The following is a 26,409-nucleotide window of genomic DNA, read 5'->3' as shown; positions in this document are numbered from 1 at the left end:
AAACAGATAGAGGGGTGGCTCTCCCGCACAATGCCCAGGCCCCCACTCCTCTCCTCCTCCTCCTTGCACTTCCTCAAGAGCTTTTGTCTTCTGGTCCCCTGGGCTGTGAGGCTCTCTCATTCCCGGCACACACTGCCCATTAAATTCAAAACTGAGGCCTCTGGGGAAAGGGTCTGGCACTTTCTCTCCCTCCCCTTATCTCCTGCTAGCTGTTCCCCATCCTCACCTGCCTGGTCCGCAGATAAGCCTAGCTGTGAGAAAAGGGGCATGCTGGTGCCTGCTTCACATCTGTCCCAGGGTCCCCACCTCGCACCCCACCCTGGACACCCCACCAGGGCTGCTCCCTCTCTGGATAAGGCCTGGGGCGGTGGAACCATGCATCAGTCAGTGCTCGGAAGCTATAGGAAACGTTCTGAGGTGAGTCAGGTTCAGTTTGGCTTTGAGGGTCCATGTATCTACACTGGACTCTCCCCAACCAGCTGGGAGGCTCCGTATTCTCAGAAGTGCAAGGTCCTCATGCCGACCTCAGTTACCATAACCTGGCTGTGTAGAAAAAGCCAGGAGTGGCTGTACCGGTTTTTAGGTATGACCTGAGGTTCACATGGGGGCTCCTGGAAAAGGTAAGAGGCAGAACTGAAGGTCTTGAAAAATCTTCCAGAATTCTATGAGGCAGGGAGAGGAGGCTCAGGGCGTCTGGCTTTCCCTCAGGAGATTTGCTTATCATTCAGTATTTTAGTCCCGAATCTTTCTTTGACAGTGAGGAGAGCCACGCACGTTCTATCCAGAAAAAAATGGGTGAACGCAAGCTGGTACCCACACATGTGCACATACGTGTACACTCACACACATACACATATTCCACGGGTTCATGAACCCCTGGTTAAGAACTCCTGAATTCTAGTACCAAGTGTAAACTCTGGCACCAAAGAGAGAGCGGAGAATGTTCTAAGTGGTGGTGAGGGGGCAGATTCTAGCTGAAGAACTGGCTGTACCCTGAGTCACAGTTGGCTGATTCGAAGGGCTTGCACCCATTTTGTGTACAGGAGCTCCGGAGGCCTCATTACCATCCACCCTGCGCTGGGCTTGGAGAGGAGAAGCCAGGAGGCAGAGAAGCTCTGGACACTTCTGTCCAGTGCTCAGCCATGAGGAATGTTGTGGAATTGGAGAGGAAGAAGGGGAAGGCCTTAAACAGTGCACGTGCTATGGCTAGGAACTGGCGAAGCATCCTGACCATCCATGACTCCTTCACACTTGACAACCACACTGTAAATTAGGACTACTTTTCTGTTTCACTGATGAGGATTATGAGATTGAGGGAGGTAACTGGTCAAGGCCAGCTGGCTAGTAAGTGGCACAGCAGGGACTGAAACCTGGCTACAGTAGTCAGACTTGTTACTGAAGGAATTTTTCCCATCCTATTCTCATGGCTTCTGAGGGGGCAGGCAGACTGGTGCTGTTACACCATTTCTGGCCTTATTCCCCATGCTTCCGTGAGGAACCTCCCAGCATATGCATAGGCTCAGGCCAACTTTTTACTCTAATGTGGTCTGTGCCTAAGATACTCCTACAGCTTAATACAATTTGAATTTGAGTCCTTCAAGGCCCAGCTACTTAACGTGCTGCTTTCTCTCTGCTCTCTTCCCTGACCAGACCCATTCCTATAGCAGGCCGTGGTGCCTGCCCCTCTCCCACACTGAGCTCTAAAATCGGCTCATTTCACCCCTTCTCCCAGCCTGGCTTTGTTCTGGATAGTCCTCCATCTTCCCGTTCTGACTGGGAGCCTTTCTGTTGCCGGGCTGGTGTTCAACCCATCAGGCCTCAAGTTGCCTAGCCTGGTGCTCCACGTAAATCAGGCATTTCAAAAGTTACTCGTCTTGATGGTGATGATGCCAGCGTTAACTACATAGACAGGAAGATCTAACTCAGTAGTTCGGGACGTTTCAAAGGCTCCTTGCCCTTGTCTGGCAGGCAGGCTTTCTCCCCCCAGCAGGCTATTGCCTGCTCTGGTCCTCAGTCCAGTTGAGGGGGTGCATTGGCTGTCATCCAGATCACCAACCATAGCTGCACTGTGCGAAAGGGGCGGAAGAACAAAAAAAACCATGAGACAACACCGTGGCTTTTGAAACAGGTACATAGGCTCTCTTGTTTAATAGCAGTTAAGAGAGGAAAATGTACAGGAGGAATAAACATGCTCTTTCCACACGGGAGGTTCCCACTAACCACGAGGCCCATCTGCATCAGTAGCTTTACTAGTGAGTTTTAAAGAAAAAAATTCCCTTTAGAGTTAAAAATGGACTCTCCTAAATTTCCTCCATAAATGTACAACTATTTGTGCAAAATAAAAAGGCCATTTCCAACACATTGGTGAAAAGTAATTGCGGATGCAGGCGAAGAGAAAAAAAGAGGCAGTTGAAGCAGCCAGGAGGAGAGTCCTGGGAGAAAGGAGGCCAAGGTAGGGGGGGATTTCTGTTAGCAGGCCCCAGGGAGTGTCGAGAGGCTTTATGAGGAAGGTCATGGCCACTGCCAATCTTGGGGATAAAGGGCTCTGGGTCTGGGGCTTGCTGAGCAAGCGCTTGACAAGTGTGCAGTGAAGCTAGGCTGGCTTTGAGGCCTGAGAGGCTGTTAGGCCTGGTATGCAATGGAAACACTGGGGAGCACTCCCTGGCCGTTGGACATTTCTTCTGTCAACAGGGACTCTGCTGGTTCCAATCTCTGGGTCCTGTTCTCCCCCTCCCCCCGCCAACAGCTTCATTTACAGTTCACTCAAAGAGATTTCCTATGAATGTTGAAACTATACAAGCCACCTGTACTACTTCTGAAACCTACTAGGGTCCCAAACAAGAACATCCCTCTAGAAGCATGGACCAGGTTTTTCCAAGAACTTGGTCAAGAGTCATATTAACTAGAAGGCCGGGAGGCTTCTAGCCACCTGTGTTCTTGCCCCCCTTACTGAGGCCCACTGGGGCACCTACCTATCTATCTCTGGGCACTTGAGGCCAGATCTTAGGAATCTGATGGGCATGGGCACATGTGCGTGAGTCCTCTCAAGGGCTGGTCCAGCTAGAGGCCTATAGGCAAAACTGAAAATTCCTACTTCACCAATTCAAACAACTTGGACGCTGTGGGTCCCTGTTTTTTGACCTTCTCTTGCCCCCCCAAGAGGGTGTCTCTACAGACAACTCAGTAGCGGCATGTTGGTTTCGTTAGAGAAGACTAAAGGCAGACTGAGAGGGAAGATGAGATCTACCAAAGGGTCCTCCCTAATAAGTCTTGAGCTTGAGTAAGTGTTTTCTTTAAAGGGACTTCTGTGTACAAGGTGCAGAGGAACCCCCATTCCTCCACCTTGTTCGCCTTTCCTCTACAGCAGTCTTTCCAGGGTACATGTTTGAGACCGGACCAGCAATGATGACTCAAAAAAGACAAAAAGTATGACCTGCTTAAGGTTCTCTCCATTCCAAGTCTCAGTGCACAAAGCTGAAGGAATCTTGCTGCAAACTGGGGACTAATAAAAGGCGTATATTTGGAGCCCTTCTTAAGCAACAGGACTTTAGATTCGTGTAATCATTTTTTGCTCCTTTTCAGTCAAGTCCAGGGCTTGGGAGATGGCATCTTGGGTCTCATTCCCATGGCCCCCTGCCATCCCTTGCCTTTTGAAGTTCTGGGTGGCAGCATTCACCTGGACCCTCATCCTAAGACCCTAGGCTAACCACCTAGGTCTCAAGGTGAGCTTCAGAAAGATTCTCCAGAGCTTACACGCAGACTCGTCTCTCCAGCTTTGAGGAAGCCTGCATGTCTGTGGGCATAATCTCTTCCCCTTGGTTTTCAAGTTGTGATGGGATATGGGGGGCTGGGGGGCTGGGGTGGGGAATGAAAAAGGAAGCACTGCCCTCCCCAGAAGCAACTCAGTAGCTGACAAAGGTAGTGAAGAATTTTGCTTGATGAGTCTCTCCACCCACTAATCCAAGCTGGAAAGGCCTGTGTGGCTTATTTGTCATTGTCTGGTGATGCATAATTATATTCTTGCCAGTAGCCACAGTAGCATCTTCCTGAAGAGTCTTCAAGTCCAGGTTCCTCTGACTGACCTCACAGCAAAGCCCTTGTGTCAGAAGCCCGTCTGGGACAGTGGACACAGCTTCCAAGCTAGCTAGTCCAGGCTCGCTTTGCAAACTCCAGAATTTGTGGGGTAGGATTACAGATCTTTCTCAGATGAGGCCAAAAGATGGTTCGGGGGATCTCAGGAGAGGATGGAAGGCTTAGGCTTGAGTAAGAAGAGCTTCAGATCTAGGATATGACTTAGTAAGGGACAGCTGGGCCAGAGGTAACAAACTACTAGCCATACTTGGCCCTGTCTACTTCATGGTGACGTCTCCATCCCTAGAGGCATCCTGTCCAGCTACGGCTGCCCCCAGTGTGCAGAGCTGATAATATTTCCTTGAAAGATGGTGGCCAGGGAGCTGGTTTTACAACACAAGGAACACTCCCAGGTAATCTTCAGGTTTTACCTAAGGGTAGAGTAAGGGCCATTTTCAGGCTTCTGGAATCCGACTTATCTCAATGACACTACTGAAGGAGGCCAAGTCTCTGTGAAGATCTATGGAAATAACTGTTGATCTATGTTCTGAACCAAGTACCCTGACCCTGAAAGAAGAAAATGAGAAGAATGGGGAAAGGACCGAGGCTCTGATTCCATTCACACTGGTTTTCAAGAGCCAATAAAACTCCTTTTGGTGTGGAGCAACCTGCAGTTAGTCATGGGGTCCAATTAGTACCACTGTATACTCAACTCTGTCTTGCCCTAGAGAAATCAGCAATAAAAGACTGGGTCAGATATGGGCTAAAGACATTGCCATCCTTGGGGAACTGGAGTGAAGCTGTCATCTGGCCACAGGCCATGCTTGTTTCCCAGCCAGGGAAAGTTGGTGGACGGAGGAGATACGAACCTCCAATACAGTGTGCTGGTTTCCATACACTAAACAGTAACGTCTTCCTGGTCCTCTCCTTGCATCATGAAGAATCAACCTCACCTATGTGGTGAATGGGGCACCCGGGAGTAAACAGGATATACTTTATTACCTTTTCACCTACTCACCTTACCTCCCAGTGCCAAGTACCCATTTTGTTAGTGTCGTTCCTGAGCCCCAGACCTAGGCTCGAGAGCCATGGATGAAAGGTGGTTCATCATACTGGGATTAGTGATATCACCATCTCTAGGATGATACAGATAGTATAGTGTAACTTCTCCTGAGCCCCAGCCTAGCAACATCTCACGTACTTGCTTTATCTTGTGCCTCTTTTTCTATAGGGAAAGGTTATGCGAATACTGTACATAGGTTATTAAAAAAATACATTTGCTCTCTTTGAAGAAGAATGCACAAATGCAGGGCCAGCCAGGGCTGGGTCCCAGGCTATGGGGCTATAGTGAGCAGCCTCTGTGGGCCTGAGGCCAGCCTTCACGAATGGTGGCTGCTGATGAGTCCCCGGAGCTGCTTGGCCACAGTGTCAATCAATTTCTGCTTGTCTCGCTCATTTTTCCGAAACTGTGCAAACATGTTGTTCTTGCGGCTAGTGTCCTTCATCCTAAACACAGAAGGAAAGAAAGAGAGCAAAGTGTTTGAGGAGACAATGGTAGAAAGAACTGGCAGGAGGCAGGATCACACAGTGTATCTTACCCTCCACCCAGAGTTGAGAGAGTGCAGAATGTTTTCACTGTCAGGCCCATACTTACCTACTTATTCAGGAAGCTGTCCATAGCCCTCCCAACTTCAGTCACCTTTGGAATCAAAAGTCAAAAGCCAGCTATGGGAGAGCCAACCCCCTGATCATCCATACCCGCCCTACCTATTTCCTTCCCTTCCATCTCCAGCTGCGCACCTGTTACAGGTCTCTGGGGCATGCTAAAGCCCTGGTGCTCAACAGGCTCTTACAGGATATCTAGGATCCACTTACCATCTCATGAGCTTATGAAATCTTGCTGGGACCTTAAAGCTGGTATTTGAAAGATAGGGCAAAAACATACTCTCAACTAGTAATTCCAAGAGGATATGAATAACGAAAAGCCACCATGTATTTCTAAACTTCACAGGCTGTTTACTCTATCCCATCCTTAACAACACTAAGGGCTTGAATGATCTTTTTTCTTTTATCTCAGACTAAGGACCCAGAGGCAGTGAGGTGGCTGAGTGTGTGGTGCTGAGGAGAGCAGGTGGGCCATCCTTTCACTTGATGAACCGGAACTTTAGGCAAGAGAAGCCCCTGAGGACTCGATGTCTGTCTATATCCTCAGACCTTTGGTCTTTGCAGGGCTTTCTATTCCTGGGTCCTGTTAAAGCTCCAGAGGTGGCATCGTCTTAGAGTACAAACCATGGGCAGCTCTGGGCAACAGTTGTGGTCAGACGGAGAGACCTAACAGGGAAGCATGGATAAAGTCAAGGCCAAGCTGTGGTTTCACAGAAATGCCCAGGTCTGAATAAGCCATTGTGATAGAATGTGGGAATCTGCTATTCCCTGCAGAGAGTCCACAACCTCTGACATCTGACTGTTAACTCTGGCCTCAGTCTCTGCACACTGGGCCTCCAGCCCACCCCTAGTTCTGGTGTTAGAGAATTAAGAACACTGCCCAGACCAATTTCTCCTGGGTCTTCATGACCACCCCCCCGGAGATACAGCAGCTCTCTGACTTCACAGCTCCCTGGGCTGCAGGGACACAGGTCAGAAGAAGTGGGGGGAAGGAACCTTGGCAACCCTAGTAATCAACCCCCAGGTATACGTCCAAGGGCTTTTGGCCCATCGCCAATCCTGGCCCATCTTTTCCTGTGGGGTGGCTCTTGTGCAGAGGGGCAGCTTTGGGGCCAGTGAGTTAAAAGGCCAGAGATCCCTCAAGGGCATATAAATGAGGTCAGGAGGTCGTGACGAGCACCAAAGCTGTGTGGTTCTGGCTGACACCGACGGCCACAAATGAATGGAGACTTCTCTCACAGATCTAAGCTTAAGGGCCTTAAGGCTGGAACTACTCAAGCGAACTCAGAACACTGAGTATAAGATACACCCACCCACATGGGCAGGTCTGTGCTTGGAGGTGAGGAAGAAGCAGAGGTGATGGAGGTTGGTTGAAAAGAAAGCATGCGGGTCTCAAGGCTATGATGATTACTGTATTTGGTCCCTTACACATTAATTATACCATTACATTTATGGAACTGACCTGGCTTTAGATTATATATCCCAGGGAATATGCTATAAATCTAAGTAAAAACAACACAAAACAAAAAAGAAAAAAAGGAGGAAGAAAAAAACGCTCCCTATATGTATGGGATATTTAACATCCTATGTGATCATTAATTTCAGGACTCCTCCAAGCCGCCCAGAGATGGGGAACCAGAGTTGGCTTTCAGCTCCCATAGGAAGCTCTTGCAATAAGGTAGGAGGAAGGGAGGAAGAAGACCCCTGAGCCTCAGAGTCTTGGAGTTCTTGGCCCTTAAGGCCTGGAGTTGGGATTACTCAAAAGATAAACTCAGGTGCCCTGAAGGCTGACGGTGGCATGCTGGTTTGTGCCCTGGAATGCTCCAAAGCCAAAGGGGAACCCTCCTCGGGATCCTGATCTACTTTGGCTATGGCCACCTCTCAATGACACAGGAGCCTCTTCTCTTTCCTGAATGTCCTCAGCAGGTCTTTGGTTCTTTTCATATCTCACCCTGCCAAGAAGCGCCAGGTTAAAAAGCGGAGACTGTCAAGCTCTGGTGGTACATCTGGCTGTGCAGAAAGCAGGAAAGGGTCAGGGAAAGGGACTGGTTCCTATGAGGCTGGCAAATAGGGATTTTAGTGATCGGCGTGGCCTATGGCCCTACTGGGTTTGGAAGGAAGCTTTTAAACCCTGCTGACTCCTAGGGCTAAGCACGAGGCTTTGTTCCTGTTAGGCCTCCAGAATGCTACAGACAGGCTGATGATTTTAGCCTATAATTGATCCACAGAAAGTGGATGAGGCAATACCTCTTAGATCTAGGAATTCTCAGGAGCAGACAAGTAAAGGACTACTGAGAGAAGGAACTGGAAGGGAATCCCACAGCCCATTTGGACACATAGTGAATATGACATCTAAATGCCAACTGAAAAGCCAACATGTCCCCAATTCAGCTGGGATTAGGCCTTGCCTCTAATAAAAAATTTTCCACGGGAGGCATAGGCTCCAGATCTTAACGCCATGGGCTTCAACCATCAGGAGGCGGGGAAGACTGCCGAGGAGCTCGCTTCTGTCAGGGCTGAGTTTCAAGCCCTGCACTAGCAAGAGTATTGAGTGGGCCAGGAAGCTGAGTGGGAACAGCCCTTTACCTGGCGCCAGTGGGGGAAAATCCCTGCTGTGACCTCCAGCCCCATAGGAATTGGTATGCCAAGGGTCACTCTGAGGACCAAGGATCGAGGAGGCAGCCAGCCAATTGGCACCAGGCTAGTTTAGTAGATTAGTGTGTCAGGGTGGGGACAACTCACAGGGTAGGGATTTTAGTGTAGTCATTAGTGTCAATGAGGAAACCAGAAGGACTTGCCTCAAAGTGATGGAAAAGGCCCAAGTGAATAATATACTTACTCTCTAGATATCCTAGGGAGGAAGTTCATTGGGAGAGAGAATCATGGGAAACAAAGTTAAAATGGAAACATCAGTCTGTCTTGGCCTGGAGAAAGCTGCACTCTGGGCTCTTAGTTTCTTGGCTGCAAACACATCCCTCTACATCCTGCTCTTGCTTACTTTCCAACTCCTCCCCTTCTCTCCCACCACACTGCGTAGTAGGGAGAATACACCTTAACCTTTTCTTCTGCTTAAGGCTCCATTCTGACCTCCTAGATGCTGGTCCATGTATCCAAGTTCACATACGGCCACATAGGTACTTGCTGTACTACTTAGATGCAGGGTACTCTTCCAAGAAGCTTCGAGGAAGCTAGGAGTTAACAACTGTGATGACAGGAAAAAGCTTCCCCTTTCCTTGGATCTTGGTCTCTGGCCTGCCAGCTCTCAACTAGGTTAGCAAAAGCCAGAACTAGGCTGCACAGCAGATCCCGGCATCTGGTTGATACACTGGTTAGCCATGGGATGTTCTGGAGACGGCTGACCCAATCTCAGTGGTAGCGCCTCTGTTGGCCAGCGACTGCCCAGAGCAAGAAGGAGACACCTTCTCCAACACAGCTTTCTTGAGACAGTCAGCACAGTAAGGCTCGACTCTGGCAGGGAGTGGGAGGGGTTGCTGGTGAAGGTTTCAGTAATTCCAAGAACTTCTCTGCTAGAAACCGGATCGGGTTTCTTCGATGGGGCTGTTCTGCCCATCATCCCCAGACGATTGGGGCCAGTCTCATTCTATTCACCAGGTGGCCTCTGACCAAGCTTAAGGCATGGTTCTTTCTTCTCTTTCCATCTCTAGTTAAAGAGATGTTGCCCCTTTAAGCTCCAAAGTACTGCCAGAGTCCACGTGACCCATACTTGGCCTAGCTTATTGGGGGTTCAGGAATTAAGAGGCTACAAGAAGGCCAGCCTGCCAAATCCAATGATGGAGACTGCTGGTAGCACTTATGGCAACTTCAAGAACAGGACCTCTCTGCTGTCTTTTGAAGGTACTGGCAAAGAGAAAATTATCCCCGATACCAACCCCCACTTCCCAGCAGAGACTGCTGGACTAGGTACTCACTTCTCAAGCAGGGTCAGTGCTGTCACTGGGTTTACCCGGAGGTACTTGCAGTTGGGCTGACCATAGTCAGCAAGGTAGGTTGACCAATCCCACTGGATGAAGAGATCCAAAAGCTGTAAAATATTCAAACCCACCCCAGGGATTAATCAGAAGAGACCAACCAGGATCTCAGAAACCCCTACTATCCTTCACTACCAGCTAACAGTAGATCTGGAAAATAAAAATAAAAATGTAATAAGAGAAAGCATGGCTAAAGACTGTAATGCAACTAGGAAAATAAATGAGTAATCATTGGAAGGCAGAGTCACCTCTACTATAAGTGCTGTAATGTTGCTAAGACTACATGCCAGCACTTAGCTCTCAGAGGCAGGCTGAGACTGAATCAAAACACAAGACTGTAGGGGCGCCTGGGTGGCTCAGTCGGTTAAGCATCTGGCTCTCGATTTCAGCTCAGGTCATGATCTCATGGTTTGTGAAACTGAGCCCTGCAATGGGATTTCTGCTGACAGTGTGGAATCTGCTTGGGATTCTCTCTCTCCCTCTCTCTGTGCCCCTCACCCACTCAGGTACTCCCTCTCCTCTCTCTCTTTCGAAATAAATAAACTTAGCAAAACAAACAAACAAACAAACAAACACCACCACAAGACTATCATAATAACCGTTCATTAATTTAATAAATACTTAACAAATGCTTTCCATGTGTCAAGTGGCATTCCACATGAATCTTATTGCTAGAGAGACTGCTTAGAGGGCCACATATGTAACTGTATAAGCTTTGAGGTTAAAAAGGTATGAGTTCAAGAACCAGTTGCATGACTTCCTGAACTGACTTTGCCCAACTTACTCAGCTGATACTGTGAGATAACAGAAAATACATATTGGTCTCTGGCCCTGGTTACTGGTATAGAGCTCCTAAAACCCTTGTAATTTCCTAAATGATAAGAACACTACGGGCATCTCTTGTCCTGATATTGGCCTTTGACCTCTGTTCTTAACACAGATCTCTTGAAACCCATGTAATGTCCTAGGTGATAGGAGTGTCTTTTGTTCTAATGAGGTGACCCTGGGGGGCTTCCTGAATAAGGGCTGGTCACTACTGGAAAGATCAAACAATGATTAGAAGCTTGGAATTTTCAGCCCCACCACTCATTCTCTTGAGAAGGGAGAAAGGCTGAAAACAGAGTTAATGAGCTATCATGTCTATGTGATGAGGTTTCCATAAAATCCCAAAAGTACAGGGTTTGGAGAGCTTCCAGGTGGTGAACATGTGGAGATTTGGAGAGAGTGGTACGCCTGGAGAGACCATGGAAGTTCCTTCACACCCTTTTCCCTATACCTACACTATAGCATAGCACACCTCTTCCACCTGAATGTTCCTAAGTTATAGCCTTTTCTAAGATACCTGTGATCTAGTAAGTTCTGGGAGCCACTCCAGCAAATTCAACCTAAGGAGGGGGTCAAGGGAAGCTGCCGTCTACAACAGTCAGTCAGAAGCCCAGGTTGACGACCAGGTGGTTGCTGTCTGAATTGCGGGGAGGGTCTTGGGGGAACTGAGCCTTTAACTTGTGGGATCTGATGCTGTCTGTGGGTAGACAGTGTCAGAATTGAGTAAAATTGTAGGGCACCCAGCTGGTGTTGCAGGGACTTGCTTGACGTGGAGAAAAACGTCCAAGCATTTGGTGACCAGAAGTGTCAGAAATGAAGTGTTTTGTGTAAGTGGTAAAGGAGACTCAGAGGAGAAACACAGTAGGAAAAAACTGAGTTTTTCCCTACATAGGGAGCAAAACACTGAGTTTTTCCTTTACAGACACAGACATATACACATACCTATAGTGTGTAAACAGGGCACGGAGACAACACGGAAACACTGGACCAAGGTATAAATGGATCCTGTAGCATTATGGGAGCAATCCATGTCGCACCTACGTGGATACTGGCCGAATAGATGGAACCCAGAGCCATGATAGGTCACGACTGAAAAGTGGGCTTAGCCCAAGATTGAGGGCACAGAATCTGGCACTGGGATCAGGAGGGTTCAAGCGGAGCACCAAGAGTCATGAGTGCCAACAACTGGATGCCTAGAAGAAGATAATGAAAGCACTCTGAGGGTAAATGGAGTTCTGAGTCTGGGAGAGATTCTGACTTAGAGAAACTTAAATGAATTTTGTCAAAGGCTTTCCTTCCCAGCCAGATTTAGCCTCAGGTTATCACCCTAACAAATATTTAAAAGCTGTAACTGGGTAAAGCCAAAAAAGAAATCATTGCATTTCTAAGGTAGGAGTGATGAAAGGGAAACTGTTGCCTCCCCTCTCTAAGCTTCTAGAGGGGGCAAAGTCCTGTTCTCACACTGCTGCACAGCAGGAGGGCCTTCTAAGCAGTCTCTAGCAATGGGATTCATGTAAAGGCCTTTGAACTCAAGACATGTTCCTGGGTCTCCCTTTCTGAGAGGTAACTGACGATGGAGACAAGTGGATGGCTGTCTCTCTGTGCAGAACAAAGACAAGAGAGGCCTAGAGTCAAATCCAATGCCAGGGCCTGGGCTCTAGGCACACCTTCCTCCCCTGTCTGTCTTCACTGTGCAACTGGGCAAACAGGCACTTGTGGGCCTTGCCCTGCTTGGCCAGGCCTCCTCTCCCGTCCATTCTTTTAGAATAGTTGTTATAAACTTCCTTAGGCAGAACAGGAATTGGCTGAAGTCCCAAGCCTAAAACCGAGGAAAGCCCCTACACCCTTAGCCAAGAAAGGGATACTAAAGAGGAGAGGAGACGGGGACAGAGATGAGCACACAAGTCAGTCACTCTAGGCTGGCCTGTCCCCAAAGGGCCCTCTCAGACCTCTTTCAGGTCAGGCCTATTTTAGTTGGCAAGTAAAAGGGCTTCTACCACTTCCTTTCACTGCCCCAAGGCCTCACAGAGCTCTGCTTTAGAAGAGAATTTTCCCTGACTTCCTACTCTAACTGTGGTATTTCTGTCCTATAGTACCCAAACACCATGCAAGATAGTTCCTCTTTACCTGCTCCTAGGAGTGCAATAGACACTCGTTCTAGTCCTCCCAGTACTGTGTTTTACAAATATAATTGTGTTTTTCCCCTAAATACCAGGAAAAAAAATTATGAAAAAAGACAGCATTCTCTTAATTAAAATTTCTTCTCGGAAAAATGTAAAAGACCTTGGGGAGCCTGTTATTGTTTGCACCCTAGGGAACTAATACAATAAACTAATAAAAAAAAGTGAATGAATAACAAGTTGAACTGGAAACATTTGAAAACCTGATTTCTTAAAAGTATTTTTGGTATTTTCAGATGTGTATACATATGTGCATTTAACAAAACTACCTTCTCTATTAATGAATTCTTAATTTCTGTGATGGAATTAACGCTATCAGTATTTTCTGATTTATGGCACAGAATGCCATGTCTTTCTGGCTGATGATGCCTGGGCAAATCACCAATGGGGTGGGGAGGGTGGTTCATGATTTAGCTCTACAGTTTTCTATTTGTATCCTACTGCCAAAGTCTTTCAATGCCAGTACTGAGCCTAAAAGCTCTGGGATGACAAGCTACTTAATTTATCCCACTCTGGGCATGAAAGCTACACAACTCTATTAAGGTCAACCAGTATGAGCTGTTGATCACACTCTGGGTCTGTGTTGCTTTCCACAGTCCTTCAGGGGGCTGGTGCCCAGTCTTATGGCCTCCTCTGGGAGAGCTGGAGACTGGGGAGTGTGGGGAGTACTTAACCAAGTTAGCTGCATGGGGCACAGTTTGGCTGGATCCCATGAAGTGTTAGAATAAGAGATCAAGAGGGGCACCTGGGTGGCTCAGTCGGTTAAGCATCTGACTTTGGCTCAGGTCACGATCTCGCGGTTCATGGGTTTGAGCTCAGCGTTGGGCTCTGTGCTGACATCTCAGAGCCTGGAGCCTTCTTCAGATTCTGTGTCTACCCCTCCCCCACTGGCACGTGCATGTGCGCTCTGTCTGTCTCTCTCTCTGTCTCTCTTTCTCTCTCAAAAACAAATCCCTACTTGGTTTTTTCTGGTGCTTTCTTATAATAAGATTTAAGACATGAATTTTTGGCCAGAATACAATCGAAGTGATGCTGTGTACTACTCCTCAGGGGATCACACCTTGAGGTATACACTGTTCATCTGTCTCTCATTGGTGATATCAATTTTGATCACCCTATCAAGATGCTGTCTGATTTCTCCCTGCCTAGGTATTATGTTTTCCTTTGCCAACTAGTCAGCAATGGAGGAGACAATCTAAGATCATGCAGATATACAGCTCCTGATTAAAATTTCCCCTCAGATTTAGCATCCATTGAAGATTCTTGTCTGATTCAGCTTTACTATGATGGTTGCAAAACGATGGCATTCCAACTCCACGCTTCCCTCCACATTTATCAGTTGTCACTCAGCATTTCTCCCTCACTAACTTACGCATTTATTTATGGCATGGATTCATGAGTTCCCATTTTTTCAATGGCTTATATTCATCACTATACCTAATTAATTATTTCAGTGCTCAAACTGTCCCAGATTTGGCAAGTGGGAGCGCTTTGAGCTAGCGCCTGTGTCCCTGTGATACTTCCTTACCTTCTGGCATAATAAGGTGTTTGTTGCAGGCTTGTCTTATATCTACCGTGCCCCAGCCATCAGCCATTTCTCTGAGAGGCCCTGGTTTCTTTTAGTGGGAATGTTATAGAGACCAAGATTTGGGTGCTAAGTATGCCTACTGCTACTGTAGCAGCTTTGTTCATTGCTGCTGGGGGGCAATCTGTGGGCAGTTAAACCCTTTCAGCAGAGCTGGGAAATACTTGCACGTAAATATACATATACATACATATGTGTGCACACACATATACATGTGTGCTTCTATAAGCATGTACACATATATACTGTAGAAATCACGAGTTTACACTAATACCTCCAATTCAAATCATTCTCTCAGAGTTCTTTCTCGCCTTCCTCTATTCCGTACTTGTGCATACTTTCTTCCACAATAAGAATCTTGGCTCTCAAGAACATCATCTCTTTTGTGAATTTGCTCCATCCTATCGTATATCTAAAATAGGTTCAGAATTATTTGTACATACCACTACCAAAAAAATTGCAATTTGCCATCCCAACTCAAGACTGGGTGTACAATCAAACAAACACTGTTCCTAAGCCACTTGGGTTAGTTCTTCATTTTCCCTTGGGTCTAGTTATGGTATTCATCTAAATGCAACTGGGTTCTTTTGTTTCCACTTGCTTTTAGTTCTAGGCTCCTTTCTCCCATCCTTGTTAATTTAATTTTTAAATATGTAGGACATTAACATGCTTCCAAAAGTCAAAACTACAAAAAAGCTAACTCGGAGAAGTATTGTTCCTTCCCTTGCTGTATTTCTTTTACCCCAATTTTTCCCATGCCTCACTGGTAACCAACTCCATTGTTTTTGGGCCTGTCCTCCCTATGCCTCTATTTGTAAAGATAGGCAGAGGCACGGACACTTTCTAATTATTCTTTCTCTCTTTCACAGGAAGTAGCATATTAAAAATGCATTCTAAGAACTCTTATTTCTTGATATTTGTAAGTAGATGGTGGATGGAGAAGAAGAAAGAGGAGGGTCAGAGGTGGAAGACTGAACTGAAGATCAGTGTTCCACAGTCTTTATAGTTTGAACATTACCTTGCAATTCTTATCATAGCCGCATGCTACATATGTTATTATTTACTTACCATTTTTTCTTTGTATTGATTCCTGTTTTATCATAAGAAAAATGTAAAAGAACATTTTACATCACTATCATAAATGGGAAACCATTCTTGCCATAAAGAGAAGATGACTCAAATATTAGTGTCACAACGAGATGTTCTGTTTGTCATCACAAAAACTAAAAGGGGACATGATTTAGTGTTTCCTTACAACATGATTTAGTGTTTAATGGTGCATCTGGGTACTACCTAAACCTGTATCTTGAGTACTGTGATGTCTTCTGTACCTCCAGCATTTTATCCATACTAGGGTTTAGTTTGTGACTTCAGCCAAGAGTTCAGTGATGCCTGTGTGCCTGGAACAGAATGAAGTGGTCTGTGTGTACAAGGAAGCACTTATAACAAAAGTTTCAGTCAAGTATCAGTCTTATTATGAAGGAAGATCAGTGTTTTCTTTTTTAAAAAATTTTTTTAAATGTTTTATTTTTGAGAGACAGAGAGAGACAGAGCACGAGTGGGGAAGGAGCAGAGAGAGAGGGAGACACAGAATCCGAAGCAGGCTCTAGGCTCCGAGCTGTCAGCACAGAGCCCGACGCAGGGCTCGAACTCACAAACAGTGAGATCATGACTTGAGCTAAAGTTGGTGCTCAACCGACTGAGTCACTCAGGCACCCCAAGACCGGTGTTTTTTTTATGCATGGCTTCTGTGTCTGGGGCTGGTCAAGAGGGTCCATAGCCAAGGGTCTGCTTTGGCTGGGGAGGCCTAGCAAACCTGGATGGGCTGGAAAACTTGCTAACACAACCACAAGGATAGTTCATTTTTCTCATAACCAGGTATCTTCCTTAGTTAGTGGGTTTTCCTGTAGTTGGCTTTTGATGAGTTCTTACTTCTGCATCAGAACATTGTTAAAATTCCTGATTCTGTATGGGATGACTTCTGATAGAATTTATAGAACCACAATTTGGGCCTGCACTGTGTTCATTCTATTTATGTTTCTTAAGACTTGGTTTTTTTTTTTTTCTTTTTTCTTAATTTCTATTTTTAAAAGATTTTTTAGAAGGAATTTTTTAAGTTTTATTTACTTTTGAGAGAAAGAGAGAGAGAGAGTGAGCGGGGGAAGGGGAGGGGCAGAGAGAGAGGGAGACACAGAATCTGAAGAAGGCTCAGGCTCTGAGCTGTCAGCATAGGGCCTGACGCAGGGTTTGAACTCATTAATTGTGAGATCATGACCTGAGCCAAAGTTGGATGCTTAACCAACTGAGCCACCCAGGCACCCTTATGTTTTAAAGATTTTATTTTTAAGTAATCTCTACATCCAGCATTGGGCTTAAATGTACAAACCCGGGATCAAGAGTTGCATGCTCTATTGACCGAGCTAGCCAGGAGCCTCTATGTTTCTTAAGTGTTGTATAAAACTTATTAACCTTCTAAAGTTTAAAAAGTTCAAATGAAGTAACCTGTTCTAATAGTTACTCATAAGATTTGAAACAATAATAATAGAACATAGGAGCTTATCTCAGATTTTCTTAATGAAGAGGTAAACCCCCTGGATTCAGCAAATGTTTTTAAAGCATCCTCTATGTGCAAAGAACAGGGCTGGGCCTTTCAAGTGTCATTAAAATAAATGGTTTACCCTCATGTAGGAGAATAAAAGAAAAGCATGAATAACTGTAATCCAAGCCAAATGAGTGAAATGCTATAAAATGACATACTGACTATTCCTCCTTTTTGAACTAACAACTGAACATTTTACAAAATTTTCACTTATAACAAAATTTAAATAGCAAATATAAATTGTGGTGCAAACCATGCACACACACACACACACGCACACACACACAATGCCTTAGAGGTGATGGGAATCATCTCAGCAATATTAAATACCAGTTACGCTTATATCCATGTCATAGAGTTCAATATGGAAATCTGTCTGCATTTTTCTAACATCAGTGGCATATTAAAAAAATTATTTTTAGATAATGTTAGGCTTATGTAAAAGTTGCAAAAACAGTATAGACAGTTCCTCTGTACCATTCACCCACCTTCTCCAATGTTCACATATTAATTACATTGCCATAATATAATGATCAGAACCAAGAAATTAGCATTCGTACAATACTATTAACTAAACTATGACTTTATTCTACTTTAAGCAGATTTTCCACTAATGTCCTCTTTATGATCCACTCCAGAATCCCACACTGAATTTACTTTCCATGTCTCCTTTCTCTCTTCCAATCTGTTACAGTTCCTCATTCTTATCTTTAAAGATCTTGATACTTACGAATAGTTTCTTTGGTCATTTGTTTTATAGAACATCCCTCAATTTGGGTCTGCCCAATATTTTCTTATGGTTAGACTAAGGCAATAGTTCTCAGCCAGAGGGGAATCTTACCTCCCAGGGGACATCTGGTAATGTTTGGCGACATTTTTGGTTGTAATAAGGGGGTGTAATCTGGGGGTGGTGGTGGTGGGGTGGTGGTGGTGGTGGTGGTGATGCTGCTTCTAGAGGATAGAAGCCAGGGATGCTGTTAAAAAACCTACTATGCTCAGGACAGCCCCCACAATAAAGAATTACACAACGCAAAATGTCATTAGTGTTGAGGTTAAGACACTCTGGGTCAAGATTATGCATTTTTTTTTGTTTTGCATAAATACAACAGAAGTGATAATGTACCCTTTTCATTGCATCAATATCAGGTGTACATGATGGCCACATCTCATTATTTGCGATATTAACCTTGCTCGATCACTTAGTTAAGGCTATGGCTGATGACTTTCTCCACCGTAAAGTTACTATTTTTACCTTTGTAATTAATACAAAGACTATGCAATATCCTGTTTTCCCTCAAACTTTTGTCCACCAACTTTAATATCCATTGATGGATCTTGCCTGCAACAATATTTACTGTGGTGGTTGGCTATTTCTCTCACTCCTTATGTAAGTTATTAATTGGAATTCTTCTGTGAGGAAAAGTACTGTCCCTTCTCCTCCATTTATTTATTTGTCCAATTATTTATATTAGTACTACTTCATGAATATTTATTTTATTTCATGGGTTATAATCAAATATGATCATTATTTACTTTGTTGTTCAAATTATTCCAGCTTTGGTCATTAGGAACTCCTTCAGAATGGCTCTCCAGTGTATTTTCAACCAGCCCTACTCTTTTTTGAACACTTGCTTACTTTCTGGCACTAAGATGTTTGTTCCAAGCTCATCTTGTACCTTCCCTGCCCCTGCTCTGAAATGTCACTTTTCCAAGAAGCTACAGTTCCTTTTACTGGAGAATGGTGTTTAGAAACCACAATCTGGGCAATTAGCCTGCTCATTTCTATGGGGTGTTACTGCTTCTCGGTCATCACAATGGACAGAGCTAAGAAATATATGTGTTTACTAACTTGCACATACAAACATATCTATATTTCTGTATCTATTTATGTATATATACTAAAATCACGAGTTCCTATCTGATGTCTCTGGTTGCAGTTCAACACCATGGGGTTGGTGCTAGCCTTCCCTCTTTCCTTATCACTTCTTTCTCTGACAGTGAGAAGCCTGGTTCTAGTTATCTACATTTTATTTATTTGTTCAATTCTAGTATAAAGTATTTCAGAATTGCTGACCCATACCCCTGTGAGAAACAAATTTACTAACTAGAGTGTAGTATTTGTATATAGTTCTTTTTGTCTTCAGGCTTATAATTTCCATTCAAAATACTGGCTTTTAAATTACTTGGCTTAGTTCTTTTCTTCCCACCCCCAACTTCAGTGTGGTTATATTACTCTTTCATAACTCAGTTAGACTTATTTTTCACCATTGTGTTCCACTTTGGATTCCTCCCACATTCTGGTTGATTTTTATTATTTATTTATTTGGGGGAATGAGTCAGAGCTATATAAAAATTATCCTCAGAAGTATCGCTCCCTCCTCATCCCAACTAACCTGTTCTAGTCTGTTCTAGTCTCTCCACTTCTTTCTGCATCTTTCCTATCTACGCATTGCATGCAACCAATTTCGTTTCTGGTTTATCCTTCTTGTATTACTTTTGTACAAATGAGAATATACATAAGCATTTTCTTATAGCCTTTTCTTTCTCACTTGAAGGGTAACATACCATGGATACTCTTTTGTGCTCTCCTTTTTTCACTTAATGTTATGTCCTAGAACTCCTTCCCTAGATGATAATTCCTCATTAATGATCATATTCTTGATTTAGTCACACAAATGCTGTTTTTGTAAACCAGGTAAGTCATTTTTCAAGGGACAGGCCAGACATTATGTTTTGGGGCTACTTTATCATTAAACTGGTGGCACAGGAGAGCGTTTGATATTTACAGAGTAGGACATACCAATAAATGTTAGGGCTACTTAGATCAAAAGCAAACTCGACCAATCGTTAATGATGCTTTGACTGCAAACACAGTTATTTGTTCATGGTATTTATCAGAAGAGAACAACTAAAGTAGTGTAGTAGTTGATGTGACATTTTATAAGCTACATAGATGAATAAAAATTGTAAATTATATCATTACTGGTTATTATACACAAATTATACATAAGTGGGAAAGGACAGGACAAGGAAAGATATTTGAATCATGGTATACTCTTTTTTTTTTTTGCTTCCTGTATGGCTTCTATTATTTTTTTCAATGTGACTTTAAAAAAAAAAAAAATTTTTTTTTTAATGTTTATTTATTTTTGAGAGAGAGAGAGAGTGCGAGCCGGGGAGGGGCAGAGAGAGAGGGAAACACAGGATCCGAAGCAGGCTCCAGGCTCTGAGCTGTCAGCACAGAGCCCGATGTGGGGCTCGAACCCACAAACTGTGAGATCATGACCTGAGCCAAAGTCGGATGCTTAACCGACTGAGCCATCCAGGTGTCCCTCAATGTGACTTTTAACTAAGGCTTTAGCAGTTCTAAAGCTGTCTCTACTGTATTTCTTAGTTATTTCAGAACACTCTCATGTTTAATAGGACTCAGGGAGGACCAAGACCCAGAAAGGAGAGGCAAGTTGCTGAAAATCATGAAGTAGACAAGTGGTAGAGATGCCTTGATGGCTTATACTCCCCAAGATGCCACAGCTGTTTATTTTTTAAAATCCTCTTTGATCCAGGCTCTGGGTTGGGTACTTGCCCGAGGCTACGTCAAACTTCTGAACACTTTCTTTTTTGCACTGGTAGCTGAGAAAGTCTAGAACAATCCAAATGATTCAAAGTGAAAACTAGTCTAAGGCCACAGAGTAAGTTAACTCAACAGAGAACAGATAGCATTATAATAGCAGAACAAATGCTAACTTCCACAAAAGACTTTTGGAATGAGATTAAGAGAGAGTAGTACTTTCTTGGTTAGCACATACGAGCATACATGGTTCTCCAGCAGAGAATGTACAAGTAATTCGAATGGATGAGTTGTACGTGGTAAAGGGGTAAAAGGAAATCTTCAAGTAAGAATTATAGATTAATATTTAAGCAAACAATTCTGATGGTGCCTATGTGTTCTCATAGGCAGAAAGGATTACCCAAAGAACTCAGAATGTAAAGAAAGAAGAGGCTGGTGAAGAATGCCCTACTTGTTCTCACTACTGGACTGGTGCTTGTCAACCAAACCAATTCATATCATGCCTACTCTTGAAGAAAAGTGTTTTATATACTTTCGCCTTTGTTGCTAATTCTGTGATCTGAGCCTCATCTCCCATGTAGATGGGGAGCTTGCTAAGGATGGTGATCATGTTTTCTCCTTCTCAGTACTCCACAGTGTGGACGAGCATATGGTTAGATCAACAGCAGATGGTCAGCAAAGACATGTTACATGGAATTAAAACAGGTGAATTAACATTTTATGGGAACGATATTGGCTAGATGGTGGAACAGACTTATGATGTGTGTTTTTCACAACCAACATTCCAAATGGACCAACCCTAAGGTTCTCCTGACCAGCACTTGGAAGGGCGGTTGAGTGAGGAAGAAGGAAATATCAAACAGGAGAGATGATGCCTATGACAGGTGAGTGGGAACCCAGCTGCGGGTATGTGGTTCTAAGGTTCCAGAGGAAGATACCTTTGAGTACTGAATGGGAACTCAGTAGATGTTTGGCTCCAAGGTGACATCTGGGTCCCTCCTAGTGGGCGGCATGGGCTCTACCTCACATTAGAGAGAGCCTCCTCTTCCTAGAATATCTGCAAAGATTCCATGGGAGTAAAGGATCATAGGAGCTAAGGTACACACAGACACAGATACAAAGACACACTGACAAGAGCCACACCTCTTTCCCCTGGGGGTGCTTTACTCTACATGTTTTCTCTCAAACAGGCGCACTGAGGCTTCTAGAGAGCTGTGCTCCCAAAGCAGGTGTGTCCTTGAAGTAAACTCGATGTACAAAACCCTGAATTTGCACTTTACATATATTCCGGAAGAATTCTTCATGAGAGGAGAGACTACCAAATGACTCCAAATAACATGCTCCTCTGGGAAATTTAACATATAATCTAACTGACAAAATTCTAAATATGCTACCTCTTCAGAACATGGCTGCTACATAAAGTACAGTACGCTTAGTCAAGAGAATTGTAACATACAGGACACTAAACCAGGCCAAGTTTCTTTTGTCTACTCCCTGCCTTGGACAGGATGAAACCAGTTGCATCATTATAAAGTATTTTTCGTAATCACTGATGCACAGGTGCCTTTTAGGAGGAAGGTTAGCACAGCACAAAAGAGCCTCAGGTGGGGTGGGGGAGGGTTCCCTGACTGACGATGTGACCCCAGTTAAACCAATAAATCTGTTTTCTCCTTCCAATACGGAATCATAACACCTGCTGTCAACAGCTGAGGGCAGATCAAGAGAATGACTGTGAAACGTCCACTAAAGAGCACGGAATTGACTACTGACCCGTTTGTGTTCACTGCCCAAGATCTCCCACAACTCCCTATTCCTGGGGCTGGGCCACACTCATTCAGAGAGTGTCTGCCTGCCTTCCATGTATCCTCAGGAGCACTTCATGACACTAAAATCTGAGCAAATGCAGTAGAAAGCAGGAATTATTTTAACAAACATAAACTGAGTATCAACAATGTATTAGGCATTCTTCTGAAAGGGTGAAGAAGTTATCTCGAGTCTCAAGGAACTCACTCCGGTAAGTAATAGATACAGAATGATGTGAGCATGCTCACAGCTACTCTAACAGAGTGCAAAGAAAGTTCAGAAGAAGAGCATCTATGCCTGAGCCAGGTAGGTGGGGATCACCTTAGGACAAGTAGGACAAATGAGCAAGTGATAAATGACCTCATATGCTAAACTAAGGAGATTGAAGTTTAGCCTAGAGGCTTCTCTCCTCGTTTTCATCAAAGCTGCTATATGCTTTCTTCTAGATCAAGGGATGGAAAACTACAGTCACCATTTGTTTATGTAAATAAAGTTTTATTGGAACACAGCCTTGTGCACTAGCTAACATCTATGACTGCTTAGTGCTTTAATAGCTGAGTTAAATAGTTGTGACAGACCACATGGCCTGAAAAACTTAAAATATTCTCTATCCGGTCTTTTACAGAAAAAGTAGCCTTTAGATCCATCCAGGCCAGGGAGGGCAGTGTGCTCTGAAATTCTCTCAGATGTGAGATGTGTAATATCTACTAAATTAAAGACAGAAGGATCATGGAGATCCTTCTGATTGTAAAAAGGTGGCAAAAACTTCATTATCTTAACATCTGGCATCAGAATTCTTTTAGGGCAGAGAAACATGTCTGTATCTTGCTTTGTAAGATCTCCAAGGTGCCAAGACATGTGGTAGAGAAGAGGGAAGAAATCTGTTACTTTGGTTCTTGAGAGGCAGTGAGCTAATCTAAAGAGAGGAGACTTAACTATTATGTGTGTCAAGGGTTAAGAAGGAAATCCCTATTGGTATAATGGCCCCAAAGGTCTCTGATGAGCTGGGATGTCTGGTAAGTGACTATTCTAAAGCTGTTTGCTGTGTACTGTGGGGTATAAATCTCCCCTAACAATCCATGCGGCTCAATTCTAATCTTTAGACAAATCTACTCTGCTCTCAATTGCTTGGGTGAATTAGTTATTTATTTTTTGGTGAACTCAAAGAGGCTGAATTTCGCACCTAGAAAGCTGTACATCGGCACTGTGGAAATGGGAGCCTGGGAAAGAAGACTGGAGGTATCTGTCTAGGGATTCACAGGAATCTGAGGAAGGCCATGGGATTTTCCACAGGCTGTGGAACTGGGGTGGACAGAGGTGGCAAGTTTCTCTGGATCTCTAGAGGTTACAGGAACCTGGTTTATACTTGACTTTTGCAGCAACGGCCACTCAATAGGCTGGCTCCTGGGTTTTCCAGAAAGGAAGGGCTGACCTCCTGCTCTTTTTTCCCTGGTTGAGTGCGGGCAGGAGAAGGGGCAAGTGGTGGCCGCGCAGCTCCCTGCCCTGCCTCCGGCCCAGCCGCCAGGCGGATGGAGGCTTCATTAAGCTCTTTATCAGAGACCAACTGCACGTCAGCAGCTTCCCCTGAAACAGAACGTCACTCTGAGAAATATTTATTTGCCTCATAAATGTGGGTTTATAGGTTTGCTATCTAAACTTTTCACCTCTGAGACTACCTTGGTAAAGAGAAAAAGAAAGACAGGGAGGCTTCAGGCTTTCCCATTGTCATCAGCTGGTGCCTGGGGCGGGGAGACTCCCAAACAAAAATGCCAACACCAAGTATTCCTTTGTCAGAGACTGTGAGGCTATTTCTCATTGATGACAGCATCTATCCTGCTGCAGGGGCAGAGGGAAAACCTATTTTCCTGCTGGGTGAGAATAGCCATACTGTACGTACATGTTCAAGGGAAGGATGGAAAGCCTCTTCCGTGGGCTGACATCCGTGGGTGTCACCCAAGGGTGACCCCTTGTTGGGGTGGGGAAGGCAGGCAGGTGTGGGTTTTGGATGGAGGTTAGTGCCGCAGATGTGAGAGAAGGAGGTAGGAGCCATGGGCCAGTGTTCATTCTCCTTCAGCACACCGTGATTCGTTCAAGGTTCTTAGGTAAGTGGATTAGGGACCATACTGTTGGGTTTTTAAGTAAATATGCTTCCCCTCTGGCCAAAATGAGTAAGTGGTTTAAACCCCCGCCCCTTGCAAGGATACTATGGATTGAAGATAGTATTAACAATGTAAGTATAAGCAAACATCCAGGAAATGACAAAGCTCACAAGTCTCTGTATCATGTGCAAGCCCTTTCTCATCCATGTGATAAAGTAAACACAATGATGAGCTAGTCAGGTTTCATAAAGCAGCTGTCCAAATTTGATATGATTAAAAAGGCTATCTAGAATATGATTTGTATCCACTATTGTGAACAATGAACTTTACTCAGCTTAAGCACATATTGTGCCTTGAAATATTAATGACAGCAATGTGTGTGTAGACTCACATGGGCAAAGACACAAGCCAACTTTTAAAGGTAATGATAATGTGCTATCTCTTAAACTGTAGTGCGGTTGCGGGGGGGGGGTGCGGAATATGTGTGGGACTATCCTTTTGTAGCTATTCAGCATCCAATCACAATTTGTTAATAAACTGTTATATACAAAAAATATAAGGAGTGACAACAGTGGTGGCCAATCAAAAAAGTTTGCAAATGCTGGTTAGATCACCTGCAGGAAAGATTATCGACTATCCAAAATTCATAATGAAAATGGTCTGGGTTCTCGTTTATAAATGGATAAATTAAGAAACACTAGTTGTAAAAAATTACTTCTTGCCTTATAGGAGTCATTACAAATGACCACTTAGGAACTTTATGGTGGGCATAAAAAATACATCTAACAGGGAATGTCTTTAGACCCTGGATAAATTTAGAATAAGCAAGAATCTCAATGGCCTGGGAAAGGTGCTTGGGTTTGGACATAAGGCTCAGCCTAGAGAGCTAACTGCTGAAGACCTTAGCTCAGCCACATATTTCTTTAAAATCTATTTTGCTCTGGGTTGGAGGGACAGGAGACTGAATAAAATTACTACTCAGGTTCCATTGCCAAATTACACAACTAGATCAATTAATAGATCAATTAAAGAAGTATTAGATAAGTGACTCTCAGCCACCAAGGGATCCTTTCTGTTTGTTTCCTCTCTAGAAACTCCAAATTTCAAAAGTGTTCTTCTGCCTCCAGAAGACTGTATTAAGTAAATGTTACATGTTCACAGCAAGGAAAGATGGGCATGATTTAAACAGAGAAAAGAGAAAAGGGAATTTCGAACAAAGACACCAGTGGACGCCAAGGTGCACAAATAGGAGTAGCTAAGACATGTTTAAAGGAAGAAGAAATTGGATATTTCTTGAACACTTACTATGTGACATACACTGGGCTAGGCATCTTACTCACCTATTTCATTGAATCCTCAGGCAAATCAACAGCCTATGAGGTAGTATCTCGTTTCACAGACGAAGAAATGAAGGCTCCTCCCCCCTCACCCCCACCAAAGGTTAAAAGAATGGATGGAAAGGAACGTATTCAGAACGCGATAGAGTCAGGACTTGGACCCAGGAATCTTAGTGTGATTCCTAAGACTGGGCTCTTCCCTTTACTCCCTTCTGGGCCCCTCTCGATGGCCCACTGGTATACAACGTGGACGAGCAGAGGTGCCGTATAAAGGAGCAGCAGTGGGAAGACTGAAGAGGTAGTAATGGAGCTGGACTACGGAGAGTACTGACTGCCAGTCTAAGGATTTAAAAAAAAATTTATATACCACGGAGAGTGGTAACATTTCGGTCACAATTTATTAGATCAACAGACTTGAGGAGAAAATTTTCAGGTAGGAAGATCTGAGGTAATGAGGACGTGGACTAAGGTCCAACTGAAGGACAGGAGGTTGACTGAGTGTTGCAGAGGGACAGGGAAGACTGAGCAGTGATTGCAGGGCAGAGTTTTCAAAATCCGTTTCCTCCAGGGATCAGGCAAGCCATACAAATGAATGAATTGGGCAGGGGCTCCCCATGACTGTTCTCGTTCCCCAGAAAAGCATGGATCAGTATGTCTCTGGGTTCTCACACCCGCCTTTTGCTTAAGC

At 44.4% G+C, this 26,409-nt stretch overlaps 1 protein-coding gene and 1 long non-coding RNA gene across 5 annotated transcripts in view; one reads left to right on the top strand and one right to left on the bottom strand.

The window, feature by feature from the left end:
• The first annotated feature begins 86 nt into the window (after positions 1-86).
• On the top strand, positions 87-22,063 carry LOC144615937 (uncharacterized). Its single transcript, XR_013554683.2, has 3 exons — positions 87-417; positions 7,342-7,414; positions 20,869-22,063. It is a non-coding gene; the product is annotated as an uncharacterized LOC144615937 (long non-coding RNA).
• Positions 2,114-26,409, bottom strand: part of EXOC6B (exocyst complex component 6B) — a 609,008-nt gene continuing 584,712 nt past the window's right edge. For all 4 annotated transcript variants that reach the window (XM_078444598.2, XM_078444596.2, XM_078444597.2 and 1 more), the window contains 2 exons: positions 9,666-9,778; positions 2,114-5,577 (listed from right to left, as the gene is read on the bottom strand). In XM_078444598.2, coding sequence (XP_078300724.1) covers positions 5,451-5,577; positions 9,666-9,778 — 240 coding nt within the window. In that variant the 3' untranslated portion in view covers positions 2,114-5,450. The remainder of the gene's footprint in view (positions 5,578-9,665; positions 9,779-26,409) is intronic.

The sequence above is a fragment of the Panthera onca genome, chromosome A3 (genome assembly GCF_046562875.1).
Source record: "Panthera onca isolate mPanOnc1 chromosome A3, mPanOnc1 haplotype 2, whole genome shotgun sequence".
Taxonomy (NCBI): Eukaryota; Metazoa; Chordata; class Mammalia; order Carnivora; family Felidae; genus Panthera; species Panthera onca.
The sequence above is the reverse complement of the archived record's forward strand: the minus strand, read 5'-3'. Positions and strand labels throughout refer to the sequence as shown.